The sequence below is a fragment of the Halichondria panicea genome, chromosome 3, assembly GCF_963675165.1.
Source record: "Halichondria panicea chromosome 3, odHalPani1.1, whole genome shotgun sequence".
Taxonomy (NCBI): Eukaryota; Metazoa; Porifera; class Demospongiae; order Suberitida; family Halichondriidae; genus Halichondria; species Halichondria panicea.
Genome location: NC_087379.1, coordinates 4,464,159 through 4,491,579, shown reverse-complemented (window position 1 = coordinate 4,491,579; position 27,421 = coordinate 4,464,159). Strand labels below are relative to the sequence as shown.

The 27,421-nt window shown below is 39.6% G+C and overlaps 2 protein-coding genes across 3 annotated transcripts; one reads left to right on the top strand and one right to left on the bottom strand.

Moving 5' to 3' along the window:
• The first annotated feature begins 298 nt into the window (after positions 1–298).
• On the top strand, positions 299–21,075 carry LOC135333645 (3'-5' exoribonuclease HELZ2-like). 2 transcript variants are annotated; one of them, XM_064528646.1, is made up of 23 exons: positions 299–460; positions 874–1,255; positions 1,321–1,415; positions 1,663–1,766; positions 2,416–2,622; positions 9,893–10,943; positions 10,993–11,412; positions 11,469–11,550; positions 11,602–12,456; positions 12,520–12,575; positions 12,643–12,881; positions 12,945–13,986; positions 14,076–14,489; positions 14,548–14,629; positions 14,714–18,341; positions 18,396–18,517; positions 18,572–18,730; positions 18,794–18,916; positions 18,973–19,571; positions 19,633–19,881; positions 20,143–20,299; positions 20,394–20,573; positions 20,638–21,075. In XM_064528646.1, the coding sequence occupies exons 2-23, from the start codon at positions 910–912 to the stop codon at positions 20,787–20,789; spliced, it is 10,362 nt and encodes a 3,453-aa protein (XP_064384716.1). In that variant the 5' UTR covers positions 299–460; positions 874–909; the 3' UTR covers positions 20,790–21,075. The 2 variants fall into 2 exon arrangements, with proteins under 2 accessions (XP_064384716.1, XP_064384717.1); XM_064528647.1 differs by lacking the exons at positions 299–460; positions 874–1,255; positions 1,321–1,415; positions 1,663–1,766; positions 2,416–2,622 and adding an exon at positions 8,969–9,096.
• Positions 21,076–21,111: 36 nt separating this feature from the next.
• LOC135333646 (uncharacterized) lies at positions 21,112–25,268 on the bottom strand. Its single transcript, XM_064528648.1, has 4 exons — positions 25,048–25,268; positions 24,413–24,934; positions 22,500–22,940; positions 21,112–21,722 (listed from the first exon to the last, which is right to left on the bottom strand). Exons 1-4 carry the CDS (start codon positions 25,130–25,132, stop codon positions 21,226–21,228), a joined length of 1,545 nt encoding a protein of 514 aa, XP_064384718.1. The 5' UTR covers positions 25,133–25,268; the 3' UTR covers positions 21,112–21,225.
• Positions 25,269–27,421: the final 2,153 nt, after the last annotated feature.

The following is a 27,421-nucleotide window of genomic DNA, read 5'->3' as shown; positions in this document are numbered from 1 at the left end:
TGAGGGTATTATACAGAGATTAAGTTCTGAGTTGGCCAAGTTCATACTAATTAGGTGGTTGCTTTAGGGCATGGCCATGGCTCGATTTTGCACCACGTATGCATTGATAGCCGAGCGGAGGAGCGAGAACGTCAAGCGGCAGCATAACCTAGACATGGTGGAGCTATATGATATGATTGGTCCCATTTCTTTGCTAGACATGAGGCAAGTCTTTTGTAGAAAAAATGGCTTCATTTACCTCCTGTACAGAGCTGAGAAGACAAGGAGGTGAAAGGAATGCTCAACTTCTCGTTTTAAACATGGGTGATCCTTTACCAGTTCTACTCGTCACGATATAATTTGTAATTCTTGACCTTGTAAGTGAATTATCAGGTGCAGGTACAGGTAATATATATATCTATAGCTATAGTTAAGTTCCAGATGTTACCTTTCCATTTCCACTTCACAGCAGCTCTATAAGGTAACGTTTTATCTACTGTATAAAGGTATTATCTGCTAGATCTAGATCTATTAATTATTTATCTACATCTCTATTTATTTATATACGTACGTACGTACGTACATACCTTCAGGCTATTGTGGCTACTATAAATTCTAGTTCATATGACACAATTATAACGTATACAGATCTGACTATTCTAAAGATCTAATAGCCAGTATCAGGAGCCTCATTTGCTCCTGTCAGTATCTAGATCTATATAATTATACTGGCATGGCAGTAGATTTATATAGATCATTCTAATACCTTGAGATTAATGTGTCATCTGACGTGGCGTCGACGGTGAGTTTATGTAGACATCTATTTTCAGACTAGATCTAGACGTCCAAGTAGAATTAGATCTCTATAGATATGATTTTAATTTCATGATACAGAAGGTTGTCTAATTCCGAAGAAAACCCTCACCAGAAATGGCTACGAGAGCTGGCATGAATAAAGCACAAGAAGGATTTGTGTGCAAGAAGTGTCTAGCGAAAAATGAACGTATTCAAGCATTGCTGGGTTACAAATGCGAAGATAAACAAGGCCACAGCTTCTCAGACACAGGACACAAAGAATATGTTCAGTGGAATGGAACGAAACTCATTCCTTCAATTCGTCAGTTTCCCATAAAGAGCACAAAATTCATTCAAAGACTTAAGGGTGGTATTGCAATGTGTAGCGGTGGCAAAAATTGCAGACTGGAAATGTGTACTTATGCTCATAATAGAGAAGAGCATATGCGTTTCAATAATTTGTTGACATCTTTACGAAAAGGTAGGTTTGAGTATAGCTTTGTGCCTTTATACAATAATACATGACTCAGTAATTGATTTATATAGAGCCGGATAGAAGTCAACTGAATCCGCAAACAAGTAAGTCAAGTGTTCCAACTTGGCAACAGTGGCCCAGTCACTATCAACAGCCATTAAGCCAAGTAAGTGGTACCTGGAAACATCTGTTGACAAATTGACTGTGCATTCATACTTGTTGTGGGACAACAGCCTCTGCATTCTATAGAGTTAATACTAATCCCCTGGGGATGCCCCAATGCATGAACTACATGTACTAGATTTTATTGGAACTGTTTGTTCCCAGTAAAGCCTATGAATAACATTTAATGTGTACACTACACCGAGTCTCTACTCAGAATTTACCTATCACTGTACACATCATCTCTGCAGCTACAGTGTTTCTATCCTAGTATGGGATATTATCAGCCTCCTGGAACTGTTCAACCACCTGGTGTTCAATTTCCTGAAGAAAACCCAGGTTTCCCTACATTCAAGTAGGTTGACGGTCATTCAAAGTTGAATGTTGAAATGAGTACCGTATTTACTTGATTAAACGCCCGGGCGTTTATTTCAGATCGAAGCCTTTAGAGGGGGCGTTTAATCCAGGAGGGCGTTTATTGTTATGTCTCCTCCAAAACTCTTGCACAGAAGCAGTTATTGTGCTCTTCTTGGGTTGCTGTCTCAGCTTAAATCTATTTCTCAGCTTAAATTTAAGTCATAGGAGTGCCCTCTGTGTCGGTATCTCTCTCTCTGCCATCGATGCATCATAAAAAAGTATTTTTATTCTATGCTGCCACGCTTGCAACTGGTTCCACGTGCTATTTCAGTTCCACCCACAGTGCCATGCCCCATACATGGGCGATTATTTAAGATGGGAGTTTATTGACAAAGACAGAGCTTTTACCCTGGGAGTTTAAACGAGATGGCCGTTTATTCAAGGAGGGCGTTTAATCAAGTAAATATGATACTCACAATAACAAGCCACTAAACCACAACGGTGTGACAGCCACCTAGATCTAGTCAGCTTTGTGGTTTAGTTGCTTGTTATTGTGAGAACATTCAACTTTGAATAATCTTCAACTTACTTAAAAAGCACTGGTACTGCACATGGCTTACACACTATACCCTCTTGCCGATGAGCAGACCACAGATTACCAGCCAGCCCAATTATTCACATCAAGAACATGAAGCCGAGTATGCTGCAAGTAAAGAGAAATTCGAGGAGAGAATTATGGAAGAGTTAGACGAAAGATACATTCAAGAAAAGCTTTCAAGAGGAAACTATAAAAGAAAGTATCACAACCTGATATGCTGGGAGGAAAAAACCCACATTGAAATTCTTGAAAAAAAGTGAGTGTACGTTCCTGAAAAGCAGTAAAATGTAGGAACATGTAATTATGCATCGGTTGCGTATGCACAGCGAAGTATACGGTAGTGTGTCTGTGTGCCTGTGTGTCTGTGTAGACTGCTACAGCTGCTCAATGATAAATGAAGTGCAAGTAAGAGTTTCTATAGGCTCCTAGTCACGTTTTCTTGAATTGCAGGATTAATAATTATTGCTTCGTTCTCGATTTAAGGCTAATTTGAAGGCTGTTGCAGACTTTTTAGACTCTTCAAGTCTTACGTAGCAAAATCTATGGATATAACTTAGCTACATGTATTCTACTTAACTTGCAGTTATAGCTCTGCATTAGAACGCTTGCTATATAATGGTAGCTGCAAAACCACACTGTTTCAGTATTTAGCTTGCAGCTTAACTCAATAATTGTAGTTGATCATTTCCCACTCTTTTCACTATTCTCTGCATAACATGTGACACTGTGTAATGTACTGTATACATGTGTGTAGTTAATAATAGTCTGCTATAGCACTGTAACTTCATTACCATAAAGCTTTGCCGCCTCCATCGAGGCATCAGCACCCGCGTGCTTTCGTTAAGATCATGAGTGTAACAATTCATAAAGGTATATGGATCTCGAATCATTATAATATTATTAAAGTTCGCTTTTTCTGACTGACAATCCTTTATGGGAGGTAAAACCGAAGCACTGCATACAATTCCCTTTGTGGAAAGTTAGGTTTTGTAATGTGAAAGTTGCTAGGGTTGGCCTGGGTGGAAACAAGAAAAGCGGGAGAGAGCCGCATGTCAATCCGTCACCACGCCATTTACATGCCATGTGAATAATATTCATGACAGGTATACAGTCAGGGTTTCATACAGGATTTTTAGCCAGGGGGGAAATGATGACGGCCATAGGCCGTTGAAATTTTGGGGATCCGGGGGGCAGCTCCCGGATAAAATTTGGCGGAATGATTGTCTAAGGAGGTTTTTGTGCTTAAAACTATTAGTCTAGTTCTTACTGCATTGTACACCTTCACCTCGCCTGAAAAAATTTTTTTAAACAAAGCAGAAAAGCTACTCAAATAAAAAGCACCGCGGGTGCTGATGCCTCGGTGGAGGTGCCAAAGCTACATAACATAAAACTACTATATAGCTAGCTTTTATACACACATTGATTATAATTTTGCTGCATGCAATTGCAGGGAAACTCAAATAGTGGGTAATGATCGACCATGATTGTTGTTAAAAACGATCGATGCCAAAGTTCAAGTCTGGCTGCAAGTCAGCAGAGCCTTGCAGCTCTCTTCTCACTCTTGCAACTACCAATAGCTAGCGTTCTAGTGCAGAGCTAACTACTAAGTAGAGTAGCAACACTCGGTGAACAAGTTTTGCTACGGACTCTTCTGAAAAGGCTGCAATGGTATTCCAAGTAAGCAAAACTAGGCGTAACTCGAGAATGAAGCTTTATTTTGCAAATCCACAAATAGCATGCCAAGAAAACATGACTAGAAGCCTATAGAAATTCTTACTTGCACTTCATTGATCCTTGAGCAGCTGAAATAGTCTACACACACACACACACATGCAGACACACAAACACACTACCAAATGCCTCGCTTGTGCATGCGCACTGAGGCATAATTAACCTCTAGTGTGTGTACAGAGCCTATGGTCCCACTATGTACTAGCCTCGATCCCAGGCCGAGTTTTCGCTTTTATAACGGTTAGGCGAACAACTAGGCCTGGTACTAGTTGTCTGCGCATTCGTCATATTTTCATTGTATTTTTGTGGTCGACAAATTAACCAATCCTTGAAGTTATACATAGAAAATTCACAGAGTGGGTATACAAAAGATGCACATAGGGAGCTGCTTCACAAGGAGAGTTGCCGGTTGTGCTGCAGCATAATTATTGTGACCCAGGGCAACTTTAGGATGATTGAATTACTTTTCAAGAAGGTTTAGCAGGCTGCCTGACCTCTCTGATTCTAGGCCCCTATTCGTATAAACTCAGATTCTTGGTGCCTCTGAGCTATCAGAAACAACACTCGGATGAGCAGATATAGATACACTCCAGTCCTGTGAGTAAGACAAGATAAAAAAAAACCGAAGACTTTAAACCCTTACCTCACACTGTCCAGTCTCGTCCGTTAGTATAGCCAAGAGGAGCACTGTTGGGATAGTAGCTGGATATTAGCCATTGCTCCTGTGCAGAGAAGTAGACATTCTATAACGTGTACATATTAAATTTCTCGTATTAAACAGGTTATAGTGTCATTGGCGATCCCTCTGTTCGAGCTGATGATGGCCAAGTCCTCTAGCTCACATTCTTCACTTGATCCACCATATAAAGATATATCATGTCGTTGGTGGATCTAGATCCTGCCAAACAAAAATGACTTGATAGAACCACACAAATGACCTTGATAAGCTTGACAAAGCTTTATAGCCTCTTCACTTGTTCTTTGGTCTTCAGAATAAGCTTCAGGGAAAATAAAAGCTTCAGCTAAGAGCCATTCCAATAATGATAAACAGGATACTGGCTAGTAAATGTTCGTACACAAATATATAAATATAAATATCACAAAAGTGAACGAGAATATACTAATAGCCAGAATTGGGCTAATTGGTTGACGCATGTGCAGACAACTAGTACCAGGCCTAGTTGTTGTTCGCCTAACCGTTATAAAAGTGAAAACTCGGCCTGGGATCGAGGCTAACTATGTACATGCTCTGCTCAGGAGTGTAGAGGCAGGATTTTTTGGAAGAGAGGGCAAAACTTATCAGCCGCGCAGTGCCGAAATTTTTACCGGAAGCTACGCCTCTTAATTGTGACGTCATAATTGACTTCTCTATTTAGTTGGGTGTGGCCTGATGTTTTATTTGCATACATGTACATGCAGAAGAAGCTAGTTTAGCGAAGAACAAGAACTGTCTAGACCAGAATCATAGTTTAGAGGCTAAATCGTTTTGCTTGCCTACTAGCTAGCTAACTGCAGCAATATTCAGAAGAAAGGGAGTGCTCAGCAAGATAATCAGATACACTAACCTGAGCTTAGCAGAAAAAGGGAGGGGCATTTGCCCCCTTTGCCACCCCCTGGCTACGCCACTGCTGCTTATGTTGTAAGGTTTAAAATCATAATTGTATACGTGCATGTTGTGTATAATTATCTGATATACCGTATAAGCGCGAAATTTTCGAGTGGCTTAATTTTTGCAGATTCGTGTGTTAGCAACCTACATGAAAATTAATTCCACGAAAATTGTTCTTTGATTAGAATTATCTGCTATAACATGCAAAGATTTAAAGGCGTGGCTTCCGGTAAGCAGTCATTCTGCGAACATTGTGCAACGAAACGCTTTTAGAGGTCAATCCACGAAATATAAATACCTCGAAAATTTCGCGCTATACGGTATGTAATCTCCTATCTGAACTTTTAAACTGTACCATGTGCGTGCTAGATCAAATGGATATGTTTGCATTAGCTCCTGATGTATGTAAGAGGCTTTCTCTTACCTGCATGATTTGACTGATACACGTAGAATAATCATTATAGCTACATGTAGATGTACTTCACTGTACAATTTGGTACGACATCATCAATTTTTTTCATATTTCCAGTGGGGGAAATCCCAGGGCTCCAACCTCTCTGTATGAAACCCTGAACTCAACACACAAAAATGAGCACCCCCTCCAATTTCAACGAAACTATACACACCCAAAAGTTATATAACCACACCCAATTTTAACCCCATATGTTAGTTACGAGCCCTTGAAAATTTACAAATTTCGGTGACCCACCTACGCTCTTAGAGCATAACTTCTGCCATAATTAGATAAAAACTATTCCACCGTACTCCTTATGATAATTATGACCTTTCAGGTGACGTGCTTAAAAGGGGGTGGGCACTCGTTAAAGGGTCAAAGGTCATTATCGTAACCTTTAATAAAACATTATACTCAAAAATGGCATCTTTTTTTTTTACCAAACTAGTCTCTAGGCACTATTTCCCGGCTTGTATAAGTTTTGTGATAGGATCTTCATGGGATCAGAAGATATGGACTTTGGAATACAAGTTGGTGCAGTTATTAACATGCCTGTGGGCCAGAGGAGGTCGGACATCACTTGAACTTTCACTAATTATGACCTTTTAATAACATTCCAGGCCAAATTACTTTTCGTTTTTGCTGACTCAGCAGTAGCGTCTACTGTACTTATGCTAGTCTCTATTTTAGCCACCCTCTAAAAGTTGGGCGGCTAATCACGAGTCTGTGTTATAGAGGGTGACTGATTCATGAGACAATATTTCTGCACGGTTTCTGTCGCTGAATCTGTTGACAGCTAGTTGTGTTTGGTGTCTATGATGGTTACTGGACCTAACCCTATCAGCACATAATACCCATACTACGTAGCTAAGATCCGCCTAGATCCAGTCATGTTCTACTGCTGAGTCAGCAAAAACGAAAAGCAAATTGGCCTGGAATGTCATTATAATTAGTGAAAGTTCAAGTGATGTCCAACCTCCTCTGCCTGTGGGCCATTCCATATGAATTCAACATTAACTAAACGGGTGACTTGTCAGAATTCTCCAAAATGTCATACATACATAGAGTATGGTGAGGTAATAACACACATAAGAGTTTAGGGTTATTTATTGTATGGCTTCTGAGGTATGGCCACCTGAATATTGCCGTTTTCCCGGACTATCCATGCAGGTAAGCAGGCTCAGATGTCAAACAAACAAACAAACAAACCAACGATTACGTATTACTATACCCGTGGCCGCCCACACGCGCCTCGGGTAATAAAGTCATACACAGAGCTGTAGGTTTGTTGCAGCAGCTATTTTCTTTCTGATAGACTTTCACCCAAGTTAGCATTAGGTAGGTATGGCCTGTTCATAATAGGCGCTTTCACTCAGTTAAAATGATTGGCACTGTTGCAGGCTGTGAGTCTTTTGTTAGCATAGCAGGTTAATTATGCCTCAGCGCGCATGCGCAAGCGAGGTATACGGTAGTATATGTGTTTGTGTGTGTGCGTGTCTGTGTAGACTGCTACAGCTGCTCAAGGATCAACAAAGTGTAAGTATTATAAGAGGCTTCTATAGTCATGTTTTCTTGGATTTTAATTCGTGAATAATGCTTCGTTCGAGTTATGCCTAGTTTAGCTTACTAGTTTGGAATTCCATTGCAGTCTTTTCAGAAGAGTACGTAGATTAACTTGTCCATGGAGAGTTGCTATTCTACTTATAATTATAGTAGTTATCTTTGCACTAGAACACTAGCTATATTGGTAGTCTCATGAATCAGCCGCCCTCAGATCAAGGATTGACAAAATTATAGGAAATAAAGAATGACAAGAAGCGTATGCATTCTGCTATAGCTATAAATCCGTCCTACTGTACAGAATGCAAGGTAGGGTATTGTGTTTCGCCCCTGCGATATTTATGGAGTATGAATATCATTATCGCTATGTTTTTAGTGTAGCATCAGACAAGTTGTACTGGAGTTTTCTTGCGTCAATTTTTAGCATGGATAAACCCGGGAATCTTCAACTGAGGACTCTATCCAATTAAAGAAAGGTAGGGGCAGGGCCAGACGAAGAGAAATTTTGAAAAAAGTCAATCTGGTTGGAGCTAGCCTCCTGTTTATCAGAAGATCAGCGTATTTTTAGATACTTACCGTCTACTCTTAGCTTTTACTCACCCGTATGAAGTTTTACAACGAATATCTCTTCGTCTGGCCCCTCTGGAAGGTACTTAGCTACATATAGATACCAATAAAGCTTGCTGAAAGTACTTACTGCTCTTATAAATTGACGCAAAAAATAGTCTATATACTTGCGGTTTTGATGCCCACTTTTCTCATTCATGCATCTTCATAATCATGGTGTTCTTACACAAAACAATAGCAATAGAGTTGATAATCATACAATATAAGTACAGCAGACTTCTTTGAACCTGCAAAAGAGAAAAAGCTGACAGAATTAAACTCATGAATATTCATGAGTGATCACAATACCCTAACTTTAAGTTGACTGCACTAGTCCTGTGCAACTCTTTTTTTGTTCCTTTAGCAACGTTCTTGGAGCAAGCCAAACAAAAATTCATAGCTGCTAGTCAAGCATTCGCGGTTGACCTTTGCATGCATTGGTTTTGACACTGGTGTAATATTCCATTGTGCAATGACCTCTGGACTAAAGTGCTCAGATGGACTCTTCGTGGAAGGGCGGCTAATTCATGAGACTAAGCTATTGGTACTGGTAGCTGCAAGAGTGAGAAGAGAGCTGCCAGGCTCTGCCATTAATTTTAGACTTGGAACTTTTGGCATGATCGTTTTTAACAACAATCATGGTCGATCATTACCCACTATTTGAGTTTCCCTGGATTATGTCTGCAAAAAAGTATGTGTATAAAAGCTATTAGTTATGTAGCTTTGGCACCTGCACTGAGACATCAGCACCCGCGGTGCTTTCATTATAGGTTAGCATTGGTCAGATGGGCTATAATCCTTCACAGTCGAACTTCTATCTACTTCCTTCAATCCACTTCCGTTCGTTAATTGTGACGTCATTGTTTTAACTGAGCATATTCCATGTTATCCAAAGTCCCCAGTTTCTGAGGAATATAGGAGCAGTCGATACTAGGCCCATCTTCAGAGGAAGTGCGGCCTGGGATCGAGGCTACCGTTAATTAGGCCGCTCCTCTGGTTTCTGATCCTAACGTTTCTCTTAATTGCATGTGGGCGAGCGGCTTTTCTCATTATGTCATTATTGGTTTCACCTGGAATGGCCTTATACTTGGTGCATGTACATGTATATGTGCTACTAAATAATTTCTCATGTCTGGCTCTACCATATCAGTTACTCGTATTTTACGAGCATCAAATATGTAAATATGTGAATTATGCAAGCTAGTGTTGATTGCCTGTAATTATACCAGTACTTGTATGACATTATGATCCTTGCCAGAATACAAAAAACAATATCTAATATTCTGCTGATTTGGCTTATTTGCAAAGGTTTTTCACTCCCAAAACATTATTTTAGTAATGCAGTATACTCAATACATGTTTGTTTGCAAGTGCATGCATGGTACTGGCATGCATGCATTGTCAAATGATTTGTTTGTATCGTTTGTCATGATTATGATGTTATAAAACATGATCAGTATAATTATTTGTGAAGGTCTACAACATTACTTATAATTATGTGTGCCTTTTTGATTAGATGTAAAGTGTACTTAGGTCTAATCTCTCTTACATGCTGGGCACTTGCAGATGTGCAGGTGAATATGATCTGAAGATATACGCTATGGGATGTGAACCAAATTGGATTATTCCCTGGGATTCCAATGAGCATTCCAATGAGCAGTGTTACTATGGTGTTATCAGTGGGATCTCTCCTGATAAAATTGCATATGCTACACAAGCTAGTGAAGCTGCTTTCATTGTGGATATTGGACGTACTAGCCATCCGCTTGAGGTCCAATGTGAAATTTTGCCAGTAAATTTTAATCATTCCGACGATAAGCTGTATGTGACTTTTAGTGCACAAAGTATGAGGAAGCTAGGGGGCGTAGTTTCAGGAACTCCAAAAACTGTTAAAGTTGAATTTGAAGTAAAGCACCACTTTTTCAATACCTTAATTGATGCAGTCAGCTCAATTTCAGAATCTACTGTTTCAAGAATTGTCCCAAATGGTAGTAATGACTTCTTACAGCCGATGTCCCTATCCCGTGAGGAAAGCAGAATAGTGGAAGATTTATGTGATAAAGATGAACATAAGAAGATCTTAGAAGATGTGGTTATGTGTCAAGCTAGTTCACCACCTGTGCTTGTTAGTGGTGCCTTTGGAACAGGAAAAACATGTTTGTTAGCTCTTATTGCACGCTTCTACATAGTTCTAGGAAGAAAAAAGGCACAAAACACTCGAGTTCTTATGGTTGCTCATCATCAAGCCACTGCAGATATTCTATTGGACAGTTACTGTAAACTGTTGTCTGGGGTGGAAGATGGAATCGTTAGAATAGCCAGTCGACGTCACAAACCACCATCCAAGTTATTGACATATTTTAAGAACTGCCATGATGTAGTGAGAGATTACCGTGATCGAAAGCATTACAATATGGAAGTGATAATATCAACATTCGAAACATCTTTACATCTAAAAAATGTTCTTACCAGACTTAGACAAGGGCATTTGGTGCCAGACTTCTTCACTCACATTCTCATTGATGAAGGTGCACAGGCATGGGAACCAGAGGCAGTTGCTCCGTTGTGCTTTGCTTCTGACCAAACCAAGATAGTAATAGTTGGAGATCCTTTTCAGGTAACTCAATTTTTGCATTGTGTATATCGTGTTTCATGTATCCTTGCAGGTTGGACCATCTCTTCTTGTTCTTGGTAAAGAGTCCAGAGAGAACGGTTTAAAGCATTCCATACTGGAGCGCCTGCAGAGTATTTACACCAAAATTGGACATGCAGCCTCACCTTATTCACTGACCCTTGCTGTCAATCATCGATGTAACAATCAAATCCTTGAGATCCCAAGAAAATTGTTTTACACCAATATTATAGCCAACCCTGCCATTGTTCTGCCCCACCCTAAAGCTCGATACCCTCTAATATTTGTGTGTTCTAGTATCTCAGAACAACAGAACCCTGGCTTACAGAAAATAGAAGCTGAGATACTTCTTAATGAGGCATCAAAATATGTTTCACATAAATGTTGGCCACGAAATCAATGGGGACCGTATCATAAAGATAAAATTGCGATCTTGACAACCACACGAACTCAGGTTAATTCAGCATTTGTATTTGTATGACAAGAGGTTCATATTCCCCCAATATGTAGGTTGTTGTGGTGAGAAAATGTGCACGAACCCAAGTAAAAGAATTCGATACAACAAAAATACTTTCAACATATCAGATTCAAGGTAAGGTATTTGAGGATTAATATCAAAAAGTAATCCATTTCTTCCGTGCAGGGCAAGAATTCCAAGCCCTCTTTTTGAGCACAACTGAGCCGTTAAGTCTAGATGGCAATACATTGAATCCAACTAAAAGCTCATGTGATCCTTTTGTATTCAACACCATGTTGACGAGAGCAAAATCACTTGTAGTTGTTGTTGGTAACCCACTCACCCTTTTACGTACTGAAGAACATATGGTACGAAAGTATGGGGTATCAGCTAAATGCTGGAGTAACTTTCTTCATTTGTGTCTTGCGAAACAAACATTTTATGTACCAGATAATGTTTTGAAGTCAACGGAAAAACAAACTCAGTTCAAAAGAACTCTAGCTTTAAAAGTACAAGAACAAATTAAATTGGTACCTGCAACTAGACCAATCAGTACATCCACCTCTTCAAGGGCAGTCCTATTTTCTATTCCTTCTGTTCAGTGTCGTACAACAACTGTGGTGGAATCTAGTCACATTGCTAGTGTAGCACCAAGCTCTTCTAAGGGTTTAATGGCACATGCTACTCTTTCAAGCACCAATCCTAGTCGTACTATGAACAGTGCTACTGGTGCAAAGAATACTACAAAACTGGTGCCACAATGTTCTTCTAAGGGTGTACCAACATCTGCTAGTCTCCCACCCAGCATCGTTCATCAGCAACCTCCTTCAAAGTCTTCCAAACCTAGCCCAGTATTAGTTCCGAGCCAGAGGTTCAATCCTAGCTCTTTTTCTGGTCCTAACCCTTCTGTCATGACATCTGTTAATACAGCTCCCAGTACTAAGCCACAATCAAAAAGGGAATCACAAGTTAATGGTGTAATTAAACCAACCAGTTATCATCAGACGATAAGTACTCACCAAAAGACAAACATCTCAAAAGGTATTCTCTTATATACACGATGCTAGCATGATGATTGTAATCCGGTTTTCATTTGCAATGCAGCTGACCATCCTCCGCCTCGATCAAAACTAAGAATCGAAGACAAAGATGAATTTCCTGTGAGTTAGCTAATAATTATGGTGTATACTCTGCATGTATGCTAAAAATATCGTTCTCTGCATGCAGGATTTAAATTCAGCCAAGAGTGTTAAAATACCCAAAAGAAAACAAACCTCTCATAAACCACAACCACAACCACAACAAGAAGTTAGAAACTATACCCTGGACTCTCATTCTATGTCGTTTAAGGAATATGATCTCTCAATGGATGAGATTTCATGTGAATTAACAAGGGAAAACTACAAGCGTAAATTTCACCATTTATTAAGCTGGGAAGAGCAAGAGCATTGCAATGTGCTTGAGAGGTAAGGATTATTTGCTTGTTCGATTACAATGCTGCTTTTGATCATAATCATAATTACATACAGGTACAATGACAAGTTCAAAGTAGTACTATTCCAGCGAGACAGTTCTTCCATATCAGGGAATGACGAATTTGTTCGCTATGGATACATTAGCTGCAAAGACACTGATAGCGATGACGCTGAGAAATTGTCATATGCAAAGCAAGCCAGTGAAGGTTCATTTCTGATTCTCAATGAAGGAAGTATTGTTATACATGTCAGTCATATTCCTTTCCACCAAATTAAGAAATTTCAACTGCCTAGATCTGCTGATCAAAACTCAATTGTACTCGGGCTTACCGAAGAACAGAATAGGTTACTAATAACATGGAATCCAAAATGTAAAGGTAACTATCCCTTTCGAGATTATGTTCTCATTCAATTTGAGCTGAAGCATGCTTACTTTCAACGGTTGCACAATGCTCTTGATAATCTGCCACAGTGCATTGTTGATAGACTTATACCAGTTGCTAAGTACCAACCCAACATGGATACTGATGACGATGCAAAGTGCATAGGGCCTTATGCACCGTATGAAAATCTTCAACTGGATAGAACCTGCCAAGTGCAGGCTCTAAATCTGATTCTCTCATCCAGATCTAAATGCCCATTACTAATTGCTGGACCATTTGGTACAGGAAAGACACGTGTACTTGCTCGGGCAGCTTTTGAAATTCTTAGAAATCGTTCAAATAATGTACTTATTTGTGCTCATCACCAAGCATCAGTTGATACTTTTGTCAATTACTTTTGTTCAATGAAGCACAACGAGTACCGACCATGGTACCAAAGATTCATAAGAGTGGCCACATCTTCTCATCATTCAGAAATTAAAAATGCGAACCCCGAAGTTTTCGTATCAGTTGGTCAAGCAAACAGATATAGTAATCACAGACTTGTTGTTACTACTCTTGGATTAGCTCCATATCTTAGTAAGTACAGCAATGGTTATTTCACTCATATCCTTATCGATGAGGGAGCTCAAACTAGAGAACCTGAAACAGTGGGGCCACTTTCCTTAGCTGGTGAGAATACAACCATTATTATTGCAGGGGATCACAACCAGGTAACTTATGTTATATGTATAACCCATGCATTGCACGGTGTGTTTTTTTTTACTTTGTAAGCTTATGTTTAATGTACTTCTGAATGCAGGTTGGACCAAGGCTCCTTGTATTTGGAAAAGAAGCTCAAGGTAATGGTTTAGGGACTTCCATAATGGAAAGGCTGTATGCTGTCTATGAGAAGCTACCTAATGGGGGAAGGTATCTACATGCTGAACTTTCAACTAATTATCGATGCCACCATGGAATTCTCATGCTCCCATCCCACCTCTTTTATGAGTCTACACTCTTGAGTCGTTCAAGAGCTCTGACTCACCCAGATGCTCCATACCCACTTGTGTTTGTCTGTTCAAGTCTAGACGACAATAAAATCGCTAGAAGAGGCACTGATGTCACTGAAGCAGATTGTGTCTTAAACCATGTTGAAAAATATTTGAAAAATTGGCCCCGGCACTGGGGAGATATGCGGAATGCAGTGTGTATTATGTCATCTTCGGAGAATCAGGTTTGTTCACAAAATAGACTGTAGGCATACAGATTGTCAACTTGCTCTTTTATTTCAGTGCTCACTGATAAAAAAAAAGATTTACAAAAGAGACGTTAACATCAAATCGCTGGAGATTCTCAAAGCCTATGAAATTCAAGGTAAGCTTTTTATAGTCTTACAACACAATGTCACTACGCTACAATAGTAATTATTATGGTGTAATTGTTTCATTGATATTACAGGGAGAGAATATCGTGCCATCTTTATCAGCACAGTGGAAAAAACAGACGAGTATGGCAAGCCTCTCAATCAGACAAAGACTCTCAGTGATAGATACGTGTTTAACACTGCCATCACCCGATCACAGTCTCTTGTCGTGGTTGTGGGTAATCCATATCTTTTGCTAAGAGGAGAAGATAACGTTGGTGACAATTACAATCCTCAGCACAATCCAAAATGTTGGAGTCATTACTTGCAACGTTGTTTCGAGTCACGCTCATTTGAACTCAGTGAAAACATTAAACGAACACCAGAGATTGAACAAAAGATAATGAAATTAAAAGACCATATATATTCTCGGTGTCACCCAGGTGACGAAAATTTTTCCGATGCTGGTAGTGTACAAGAAGATACTATTCTTAAGGCCTATAAATCTGCACTTAATGAAAGCCACATCTTCACAGATGCACGTCTCAAACTTTCTAGAGAAGGAGCGGATGTTCTTACGTGGAATATAAAAGAAGAAAATGACACTCTAAACGACCCAATTGAAGTGCAGCAGCCTACAGAAGAGAACTATGCCGATATTTATGTTTGTGTTTTACGTATGCATCACTTTACTTCCGGTGAAGCATTTCCATTGGATGGTGATAAAGACATTGTTACAATAAGAGGTTTTAATAATCGAAAAGGTGCTTTTGACGGAGACACTGTGGAAATAGGGGTATTTGATGATAACCCCACAGGAAAATGTTACGGAAGAGTCACAAGGGTTGTTGAGAGAGGAAATGATCAATATTTTCTCTGTCAGGTTAAAAGAAATGCAACCTGCTTATCTCCAGTGTCCAGAGTTGATCCCTTGTTTATTAATCTACCATTCCTGACAAGGCGTATACTGCAAAACGGCGACAAAGATTCAATTCACGACCATCTACAGTCTACTGATAGTGTAGTAGTTGTATTTGATGCTCAGTCAGTCGAAAATTCTCATGACTTACCTCAAATAAAGAAAACGTATCCTTCGTCTGTCGCTAACGACATGCTTTTCTTGGTGAAATTTGTGAAATGGGATTTAAAATACAGATACCCTCTTGGAGCAGTAATTGAAGCACTACCAAAAGGAGTCAATCTTTACAATGCTCATCGTCTTCTAAGACTACAATACAACATAAAGCCATCAATTCCTATGAAAAACGATGAATTGTTCAAGAATCCACCTTCTCAATCCGCCGATTATTTCTGCTTCACTATTGATCCAGACAATGCTCGTCTGCTTGACGATGCAATATCATTGAAGCAAGTGGAAAGTGACCCCAGCACCTTTGAGCTAGGCATTCATATCATTAATGTGGCAAAGTATGTCACAAAGGGCTCCCTTCTCGATAAAGAAGCACGTCATAGAGGAACCTCTGTGTATCCTGGTTGTAGTGACACTTTAGCCCCTATTGATATGTTGCCACCTTCATTTCGTAAGAATCTCTCACTGATGCCCTACAAAAAACATCATGCTTTCACGGTGATGATGAAAGTGAAAGTTCAAGGTCAAGACGTATCAATAATAGGAGATCCTAGCACTAATGCAACAGTTGTCGAATCAGTTCTGAAACTAACTTACGAAACAGCTCAACAGATAATGGATTCAGAAATTACTACACCTGTAGACGGTGCAACACTATTTGAACAAAAAAGCTTCATCACAATAAAAGAGGCTTTGAAATCGCTATACTTGATTGCCTCAAATATCAGAAGAGATCGATTACAAAATGATTCTTGCTTCGTGTATGATGTCTCTGATCCAGGAGAGGAAAAATGTTGGCAGGCACACATGATGATCGAAGAGCTAATGATATTTGCAAATAAGCATGTAGCAACACTGTTACACTCCAAACAGCCAAACAGCACCATATTAAGAAGGCAACGATACCCCAATATGCAAAAAAGGACCCAAGTTATTGATGAACACCAAAGGGTCATGCATTTATCTCACAGCTTCACTCAACTTGTTCCACGTAATCAAGACTACTCACGAGCTGCTCCAAACGTCCTAGTTCCTACACGCTTGCTAGAGGAAATGCTCAAATTTAACTGCAATCTTTTAGCAAACAGACTTTCTTCCTCTCGAGCGATTCCACAGCTCTCAGTTGTTAATGCACAGTTGCGTAGCTGTTATGCTGCAGCAGAATACTGCTATACTGTAGAAGGAGCTGCTGCGGACGAGTACAGACACTACAGTCTCAATCTTTCGAAATACACTCACTTTTCATCTCCGCTTAGAAGATATGTTGACATTGTCACACAGCAGATGCTAACAGAAGTTTTGGATCAGAAACCTGTTCATTTTTCTAGGGAAGAACTAGCGAAGCTCTGCCCTGAACTCAACAAAAAGTCGAAAAATGCTAAAAGATTTGAGTCGCAAATGTCTGTCGTTGCTTTGGCTGCAGATTTAATGAGTAGTAGCGAGGTGTTTGACGGATTTGTGTGCAGTATTGAAAAAGGAAACAAAATTGAACTCACTTTCTCAAGTCTTCGCTTAAAGCATCTCATGCCGAAAGATCGAACCTTCCGTTTGCAACATCTGGGCCGGGTAAAATCGTTGGATAAACATGGTTGTTTTTCCATTGATATGAAAGTAGCTTCAATGAATGATCAGCTTGGAGCCATAGTGTTAGAGTACACATCTCTTGTTAATCTTCGGAGTGCAAAAGACACAGATAACCAATCAGACGTACGTTGCAAGCTTTGGACCGTCTCGGAGAATGATACGCTTACTGTAGCTCAGTATCAAGCTAACGTTCAGCCTGATGTTGTGTCAATGTCTGCTAAACAATGGAAGGATTGCATGGAATTCATAAAAGACCCTTGCGAGGAACGACTATCCACTGTAAAAGGACATTTACAAAACACATTACAAGCTTCCACATGTACACAAAGCCTCACAACAGAAAATGTGAGCACAATTGGACTATGTCCAGTAAGTTTCCTCAAGCTACAGTTTAAGATTAAGCCATACGAAATGTTCAAGGTTTGGTTGTCATGGTCTGGAAAAGGTGCATTTATCAATCCCACCATTCAAATTGTTGAACTCTCCCAGTTTGTCCGAGTTTGTGTGCAGCACAACTCCCAGCCTGCTGAGTGCTTTTCTGATCCAATTCTGATACACGCATCAAGGAGAACCTACTCTGATATCAACAGATATGTGGAACTGTGGGAGAAAATCATTCTAGCCGAAGCGTCCCAAAGCAGTGTGAGAGATTCTAGTATAGTTATCCTGCAAGACGTTGTACTGAGGTGGCCACGGTTACAAGTCCCAGCAAATTGTGTCGATGAAAAGTACTACCTACCAACTGGTGATATTACTCTGAGAATATCCGACACATTTTCAGAGCACTGCATCGAAATTTTTAAAATCCGTATTGGGGATCTTGTATGTGCTCGATACGGTGTTGAGATGTCTTCATCTACTCGTGCAGTATTTCATTTTGTCGTGTGTGACATTCATGTGCCTAGTAAAATGGAAGATAAAATGGAAGATTGGCGAACTGTTTCTCTCAAAGTTGTTGGGAAAAGTAACTGTAGGATATCGGAGCAAGTGAAAAGCATCCTCGAAAACCCATGTGAAGTACAAGTGATCACTCTCAGTACATCGTTTCAGTAAGTTGATAGCTAATAAACAAATTATTATTAACCTCATCACTTTTGCTGCAGACGTGTCTATAGTGGCTTGTTAAACTTGCTTCCACGCAAGAAAAAAGAGCAATCACAAATCCGGGGCACATCAGAGCTCGCTAAAGCAGTGGCTATTGGGAAAATCACCAGGAATAAATATGGTAAGAAATTGCCTTTGTTACACTAGGTACAGTGAATCTATTTATTTGATTTAGGGTCAGTGAATCCGAAAGATGTCGACAATCAGCTGAAGATTGAAGATAATGCAATGTGCCTGTGGATTAGGTGCAAGCGTATTCGGTTGAATAAAGGGCAAGAAGCTGCCATTAGGGAGTCATCAAGATGTGCGTTCCATTTGATCCAAGGACCACCAGGTATGCCACCTAATATATAGTTTCTACTGTCATCAGTTGTATGATAATTTCTTCTTTGTGTAGGAACTGGAAAGAGTGAAACTGGTGCTCACTTGGCATACATATTTGCTAGCGTCAACAAGAGAGACAAATACATGTGTGTGATGTATTGTGGTCCATCCAATAAAGCTGTGGATGTTGTACTAGGTACGTAATATATTTAAGCTTGCTCGCCTGCATATATATACATCATTTTTCTGCAGAAAAATTCCACAAGCTGAAATCCCCAGCTCTGAAGATTTTGCGCATTTACGGCAAAGCCACAGAACATAAGGATTTCCCTGACCCTGGAGAATTAGGAGGGCAAGGCTTTGTGACAAATTCAGGCTACGAGCCTCCAACGTGGGCAAAGGATTATGCTCTCCATCATATTATCCGCAAGACGAGCACTGAACTGCAGGATAAAGAAAAAGAGTTCTCTAAACTTCCAAGAGGAACAATTCCAAGTGGAAAAGCTCTCAACTGCTATCGAAAACTAATCACAAGCCTAGAAAAGATCGAACTTTTGAAGAAATACGACGTGATTTTTTGCACTTGCAGTGAGGTCGCCAGTGCTCGGGTGCAGAACTATGTCCATCCAAAACAAGTGATTATTGATGAGAGTGGAATGGCCACTGAGCCTGAAACAATCATCCCTATCAGTATCTGTGAGCACGTCACTGTCATAGGGGATCACAAGCAACTTCAGCCAGTGATTGAATACTCACCCGCCAGAGACAAAGGGCTATCTACTTCACTGTTTGAGAGATATGCTGAGAATGAAGAAAACTTCACAAATTTTTTGAACACTCAATACAGAATGGTAAATTCCAGTACAATCATGGAAAAGTAATAAAATTAATGCTTGCTCTATATCCTTTCAGCATGAAGAAATATGCAGATTCCCTTCTCAACATTTTTATGGTGGCAAACTTTTGACAGACAATTCGGTAAAACAGAGGCAAAATCCAGAATGTAAACTTGTTGGATTTTGGCCGGGTCCACAGGGTCCACGCTGTCCCATTTTGTTTTGTGATGTTGTTGGCACAGAAATGGAGGAGGAGACAGGTAACAGTGAAGGAAGAAAGGTCATGGCAGGATCAAAGTGTAATATAAAAGATGCTAAAAAGACGGTAAGAAAAACTACTCTTTGCGTGCATGTGTATATGTGTTGGAACCATGCAGGACAGGAGGGCTATAGGTAATAATGATTATTACCTATAGCCCTCCTGTCCAAAATATACAGGATGAACAGTAAACAGTATAACTATCGTAAAACTGTCTCTACAAATTTTGTGCTGTACGGTATGCTAACCCTTTAATAAAACGGTGAAAATTTAAAATTTCTCGCTATTAATATGTATACCCAAGTTATTTTGTTTCACATGCCATAGATTCAAGTACTGAGTGTACTTCATTTCATCCACAAAGTCGATCAAGCACAACTAGCCGTTCTTACACCCTACTCCTCTCAAGAAGTGTGTATAAGACGTTTGGCGGACAAAGTCGGGCTAAAGGATGTCACCGTAACAACCATCATCAAAAGCCAAGGCAAGTATATTATTCAATAGCTAATAATAGTTAATGGCTTCTGTTTGACCACATGACGATTGCATGTGATGTCCTGAACCATGCACATGCACAGGTGATGAGTATGGGTTTGTAGTTTTGTCCACCGTCCGTTCACAACCCATTGAAGAAATTGCCAATCCGGATCATGTGCAGCCTGACCGATTGTGGCTGCGTGAGAATTTAGGATTTGTAACGGATGAGCATCAGACTAATGTAGCCATCACGCGAAGCAAGTATGGACTTATTATAGTCGGTAAGTGTAGCCATCTTCATGTTGTGTGAGAAACTAAATTAACATCGATGTGTATAATATACAGGTAATAGAAGGTTGCTGGAATACGATCTTGATACTTGGAAGCCACTGATTGAGCACTACAAACAGAACAGCTGCATACGTCGTGAACGAGAATTCCCTAGACAAGCAACTATTGAAAATCTCCCACAAGAGGTTCGGACTGCATGCATGTAAATAATAACACTATAGGTTTTATATCGTTTGTACTAAGATGCACTCTACTTATACTTCAGTATATCATAGCTTATCTTTCTTTTACTCACCATGCACACATGGTGTTTGTTTTGCTTACATGACATGACTTATATATACAATGTACTAATATAGCTGTGCAAACACTTTCTTTTATACACTGAGTATAATAATATAGCTGCGTATATACATGCAGTAACTGTTACTTTATGTTTATGTTATTGTGCCATTCTTATAATTATAACATGTGAAAAGGTGGGCACATGCAGCTTGCACTAATAATGATTGCATGTTTGTCACCATGCAGGGCCGATTTTTCTCCAACAAATAATTATAATTATAAAGCATGTACTGTACACAATCGATATACAAATAGCCAACCATAAATTAAAAACTAATTGGTCTGCCAGTTTTATAACTATATATAAGCAACACACTTTTTTGTAAAGATTTCAGCCTCACCCATTGAATAAGCAACACACTTTTTTGTAAAGATTTCAGCCTCGCCCGTTGATGTACCAATCGGATAGGAATCCGGCAGAATAACTAGGTAACCAGTATTGGAAATTTCGTTGACATTTCCATAAATGGGTGAAGAGGCTAACTGACCGCTTCCTGGTAGACTTCTCGTTTTCGAAAACATGTTACCATTAATGTACTGATGTTTGTCCACGTTGACGTAAGAGACCGGTCTCCTACTTTCATATTCACTATCACTGTTATGCCCGGTTGTTGGCCTACTATTTAGCCTAGCGTCGTAAGACTCTGAGGCATAATCGTATGAGCCGTTATGTTCACTCGGATACTCGTATTCATGAGTGGGTGTACTTAGCGTATCATAAAGTTCTTCGACGGGTGTGGCTCTATTTGAGTGGTTAGAGTATCCTCGAATTTGGTCACTTGACAAGCTACTCCCTGCACAAACAAGGAGTGTGTGGTTAATTCAGTTCCATATATAATTGCGGCATACCTTGCAAGGATTGTTTGTTTAGGCTATATGTATTATGACTGTCTTAGTATATAGATATAGGGGGTGTATGTAGACACAGAATGTGACATTTTTTGGCCAATGTAAATTTCCATATACACATGCATTATATTGCACAAGTTCAAGTATTATATAACGTAGCGGGTATATTTCGAGGGTGTAAATGTTCGTGGTTTTCGCGGATTAAGCACGTACCGCGAACATTTATAACGGCAAATTTAATATCGCATGCATGCATGCTGCAAAAAGGCTGCTATTCCACGAAAAATCAAATCCGCGAAAACCTTTCTAAAGGCATTTCCGCGAAAATTTATACCCTCGAAATAAATGCCCGCTATACGGTAGACCATTGGGAAAGTTGAAATTCAGTGGGCAAATAAACAGAGGATATAATGATTATAATTACCCACTATAATTATGATACTCTCACAGTAAATCTAGTAGCAGCATAATAATAATTATACCACCTTGTTCACAGTGTTTATGGTAAGAACACATGCAGTAATATTAATTTTCGTCTATATACAATAAATTATTTTTGCGAGCATCAAACATTAACTTTGTGAGTATCGCAAAGACATAATTATATCGACATCAAGAATCAATCCTTGTCTGATTGCTATTATAGCTCTAGACATAAGATATCGCTTCTCAAAGTTCATTATTGCTTACCCCCCTGAGTATAGATGGGTACATGCACGTACCTAAAGTTTTAGCACACTTCCTCCTCACCAGAACTGAACCTACAGCAATAGTTACCAACAAAAGTAGCGCCACTCCTCCCAAAAGTCCAGCAACTACAGGTACATCCACGGCAACAGTCACATTATTGGATACAGTTGGCCACATTTTGTCGATCTCAGTCTCTCTTTCAACATAGATAACCTCGATAATGTTTCGCGTTCCAATCATGCCTCTTGCATCAATTTCCACAGCTGTCACTGTGTACGTGTCGTTGTCCAGTCCTCTTGTACAGCTTCGAGCCAAATCATCAATAACAGAAACATTGAATGCAACCATTTTTCTCGCAAACGACTGAGGTCGAATCTTAACATGACAACCGACTGCAGTTGAATTGTAGGTAAAGAAGCACTGCACACATACTGCTCCAGGGCTAGTTGAGACTTGTATATGCAACAGAGACTCTGCAAGAGAAAATGGGAGCATGCATGCATGCATGCAGGCTATTCATTGCAATGCATACTGTATGTACATAATCATATTAGGCTGTATAATTAATTAAGGCTATAACCATACATAATTATACTTAGGCATTATGACAATTATTGCAGAACAGATCTTAAATTGCTACAAATTCAAGAGAAGTTGTAACACCAACAACGTATACATAACAGTAGTCGTATAATTTGTATAGGAACATACAGTATAGCGGGTATATATTTCGAGGGTATAAATGTTTGTGGTTTTCGCGGAACCGCGAATTTAATATTGCATGCATGCATGCTGCAAACAGGCGCTGTTCCACGAAAATTAAATCCGCGAAAACCGTTCTAAAGGCATTTCCGCAAACATTTATACCCTCGAAATATACGCGGTGGATTCAGAGCATCAGATTTTGCAGAGAAGTAGTAGAAAGACTGCATGTATAGATAACATCCTGGCAGTGGCTATAGGATATGGCCAGGGGATAACTATGATAATTCCCTCTGATATTTCCCCAGACATGTTTGGCACAAGATCCATGTAGATAATTTCTTAATTTGTGCAGGCTGCCATATTAAAATGTTTGGTTGCTTTATGCACTGCATGTAGCTAGATTACGAAGTAAAAAATAGTGAGGAGATGATAGTGAGGCACTTGATAAGAGATTCTCAAGCTAGAGAGCTAGTGCAGTGGGAGCCTGGGAGCCTTGGCACTGCGTACTCAGAGGAGGTCATGCACTCAGAGGAGGTCCGACATGCGTGCACGACTCACTACAAATGCTAGTGCATTTGGCCTGGACATATCACATGACCGCAATGACATCAATGCACTGAACTTGTAGTGAGTCGTGCACGCATGTCGGACCTCCTCTACTGTGCACTGTCTGGCTCCAGTTCATGGGTGGCTTTAGCAGTTTGTGAGGCTTTAGTCAGGGCGGGGCTCAGAGTGTTTGCTAGATCAGCATTTCTTTGACAGCGTGGCAATAAAGAACTCTGGTTGTCGAACGGTAAGCAATAGTAGGCCTGTAGCTAGCTAGCTATTGACAGACCAAGCTTCTCCTCAATGCTTTCTTTTTGCTTTCTGATAGTTTGAACGTGAGTTACCATAATTATGGTAGAGGAGTAAATGCGCAACTATATATATAGCTAGCCAATCACATAGGATATATAACACTCGTACTATATGGTTGCTAGGGATTTATGGCAACATAAACCACACCTCGCCCTCGTCCTTGGTGGGTTTACTGCCATAAATCCCTAGAACCATAGTATAACTATAACATAAGCTAAGAAAAATTATTATGACATTATACACTGTAGTCTATAAGTCTGGCTATATTGCTCAATACCAATCTGCTCCATTATGGTCATTTTCCCAGAGCTTGTCACATATCTACATGTATACCTTAGCTTACGTGCATGCAGGTCTGAATGATAATAAAGTAATTACTCACCTCGAACTACCAGTCTCCCCTCATTACTTACAAAGACCTCGTCATTCTCCAAGTTGGAAGGGTCTTCTCTGCACTCAGTTGAATATACCCCACATGTTACTTTAGTGTTGTTGGCAACACTATTCACCGGAATGGCGATAGTACCACTACAGGACAGTTCATTCAAGCAAAAATCAGCCGGCTCCGAGGCTAATCTTTCTTCAGCCTGGCGTCTGTAGTCATCAAAAAAGATTCTACTCAAGCAGTTTGTGGAAATAATCACTCCTTTGTTTCGTAATTGTGGTAGTAAATCAGAAGTTGAAAATATCATTTGCAAGTCTCCTTGCAAAAGAGAGAGGTCAAGACCAGGTGCTTGTATATTCCAGAAAATTCTGACAGGGTTGAAATTTCCTGTATTGAAGAGATACCGACAAGGACGGGATGACTGTGTTCTCGGATCAGTGGCACCAAACACAGTGCATGTGAAGGCAGCTGTACCTCCTGTGGTTTCTTCCAGCAGCTGAGACGGTCCCTTTAAAATAGCTAAAGAGATAAAGGGGGGGGGGGGGGACAAGACAATCTGTAATACATCAAAGCAAGGTACAACTGATCAGCTAGACTATATATCATGCAGTTAACTATATATTAAGTCTAACCAGCTGAGCAATGATTGCTGTCCACGGGCTCCTGAAGCAGCAACAGCAAGCACAGTACCATTGTGACTTTGTCTACAAGCTCCATATTATTATCTATACTGAGCTACTAAATGTATGTGAGCATAAATATATAGCTGTACAGATCTACTATATCCATATATATAACTTGCTAATATCATAGATCAAACATAAGATGTGGTGCCAATTCCACTCACATCTGTCAGTTAAAGAAAATTGAGTTAATGATCTTTACCCATGCACCTACCATATTTATTAAACACGACGTATATATGTAAATAATCGGTTATACATGCATGCAGGCATCCGTTTATGTTATTATCTATAGATTCGAGTAACTATAGCGTGTAGATCTACTAATGCTTGCCAATATCATAGACAAAACAGGATAAGGTTATAAGGAATGATGTGTAGATATTTAAGGAACATCGAACCTTTCATAAGATAGCCAAACTATCTATAGATGTTATTAACAAAGTTCCAAACCTTAGCCGGAAACCTTTGGTCTTTTCTCTCTCTAACCGATTACCCACTATAACAATTGTTCACTGTTTAATATATTATTCACCACAAACCCACCACCTTATGTTGCCATGGAAACATTTTTGGACATGTTGTAGCTTATTCATTCACCTACACAATGGTATCAGCAGATGTTCTTAGAAATGTTCTAATCATAAAATATTTACATTTAAGTACAACTACTCACACATTTGTGGCATTCTACTCTTTAGACTGGATGCACTGTACAGTCTTGGCCATGGGCATTTTCTCAGATTTGCGACCGAAGCACATTATGATAATATGACCTCCAGGCTCGACACCTAGAAAATTCCGCCATTTTTATGTGACTCCTCGAGGCTCGGGGGTTGGCCTCGAATCATAATTGCTCAAAGAGAGCGATCAGTTCTAGAGTTGGAAAGTGAAGAACCTAGCTCAGCTACCTGTCTTCCCAGTTATTTATTCTCATATGTATGTTGCACTCAGGTATACTATGTCTTCCAAATTATTGTCTTCCTGATTCTATATGTCGCAAGTAGATTGGAAACGGATTACGTGCTCACATAAGCTGCATATAAAATGCATATACATGTATACACTGGGCTGAGCTAAGATACAGGCATGCAGAAAATTTTTTTCTGATAATAAAGGGACATTAAATAAAAGTTGTGGGGGGGCTTGGAAAGGTCTGAATCAGTGTTCCAAAACAGTCATAAAAGTAGTTTTCCCGGGGGTAGGGAGCGAAACGGCTGTATCATTTTATAGTAGGTATTATTTGGAAATAACAGAAGATTTTTTGGATTGCTGGGAAGTAGCTAGAGGTAAAGAACATTGTTTTTCAATATTTTAGGATGTTTCGTATTAGTTATTGCCCAGCAGTGCACGAGTGCTTATGTGCAATAATCAGTTATATGGCATGTTGCACGAGGGCGGCTGCAATAACTAACTTGTTGCCCAATGACGTTAAACTCTTCTGATTGGTCAAGTTTTCCCTATAAATTGTAATATGACATGTGCTTTGAGTGAATTTGAGTGAATTCATTAGTTTTGCTGAATTCCAGAAAGGGACCAAATGAGTTATTAGGTGGAGGGTGGGGGATAAGTCCAAAAGCAGATTTCATATGTTGCATCGCTATGTTTATGTTGCATAATGCAGTGCAATATATATATGGTTGCTATGGTAGCGATGCAACATATGCCATATACAGAGCACTGGATTCCTTTGACCTACCCACTCGCTTGGCAACAATGTACCAATAACACCTATATTATTATAGCTAACAACCTAAATAGGTAGCGTACTTTTTTATTTATTTATTTAAGAAATTTTAATGCATAACCAAGGTATGCGTAAATATAGGTCAGTAGCTCAGATGGCTAGTGTGAAAATTTCCCCTGGACAGCACAAAAGACAGAAAAATAAAACAAAAATTAAAGAGCTACAATTACAAAATTACATTGTTACTATATAAAATTATACTGAGGTTTGATTTAAATGATGAAACAGAAGAGCTACTGGCCATCCAGTTCCGAATCGGTATTACATCCAGAAAAAAGGAATGTTTGTGGGATGAGATGCCCACATGCACATGTGGTATAAAGAGCATTTGGTTGTGTGGATGACGGGGGGAAGGGGATGGGTGAGAAGGTAGTGGGAGAAATACAGGATTTTTAATTGTTGATGATTTTGAAGCAGATATATTCCTGCGATCTTTAAGTGATGTATTGCATGGAGTTTGTTAAGTAGTGGTCAGATTTCCATTCTTTGGTTATGATTTTGCAGGCAAATGTGTTATATATAGCCTCAAGTATCAAACAGAAGTGAAAGTTCAGCAGCAGGATTCTCACACTGACA

Excerpts from the sequence above, each read along its gene's own strand:
- LOC135333645 (XM_064528646.1), top strand. The coding sequence starts at position 910 with ATGGCTACGAGAGCTGGCATGAATAAAGCACAAGAAGGATTTGTGTGC. Across the intron at positions 1,767-2,415 it reads CCAGGTTTCCCTACATTCAA|ACCACAGATTACCAGCCAGC; the intron begins GTAGGTTGACGG and ends GCCGATGAGCAG. Across the intron at positions 18,342-18,395 it reads ACTCTCAGTACATCGTTTCA|ACGTGTCTATAGTGGCTTGT; the intron begins GTAAGTTGATAG and ends CTTTTGCTGCAG.
- LOC135333646 (XM_064528648.1), bottom strand. The coding sequence starts at position 25,132 with ATGGAGCTTGTAGACAAAGTCACAATGGTACTGTGCTTGCTGTTGCTG. Across the intron at positions 24,935-25,047 it reads CAGCAATCATTGCTCAGCTG|CTATTTTAAAGGGACCGTCT; the intron begins GTTAGACTTAAT and ends TTATCTCTTTAG. Across the intron at positions 22,941-24,412 it reads GGGGAGACTGGTAGTTCGAG|AGTCTCTGTTGCATATACAA; the intron begins GTGAGTAATTAC and ends TTTCTCTTGCAG.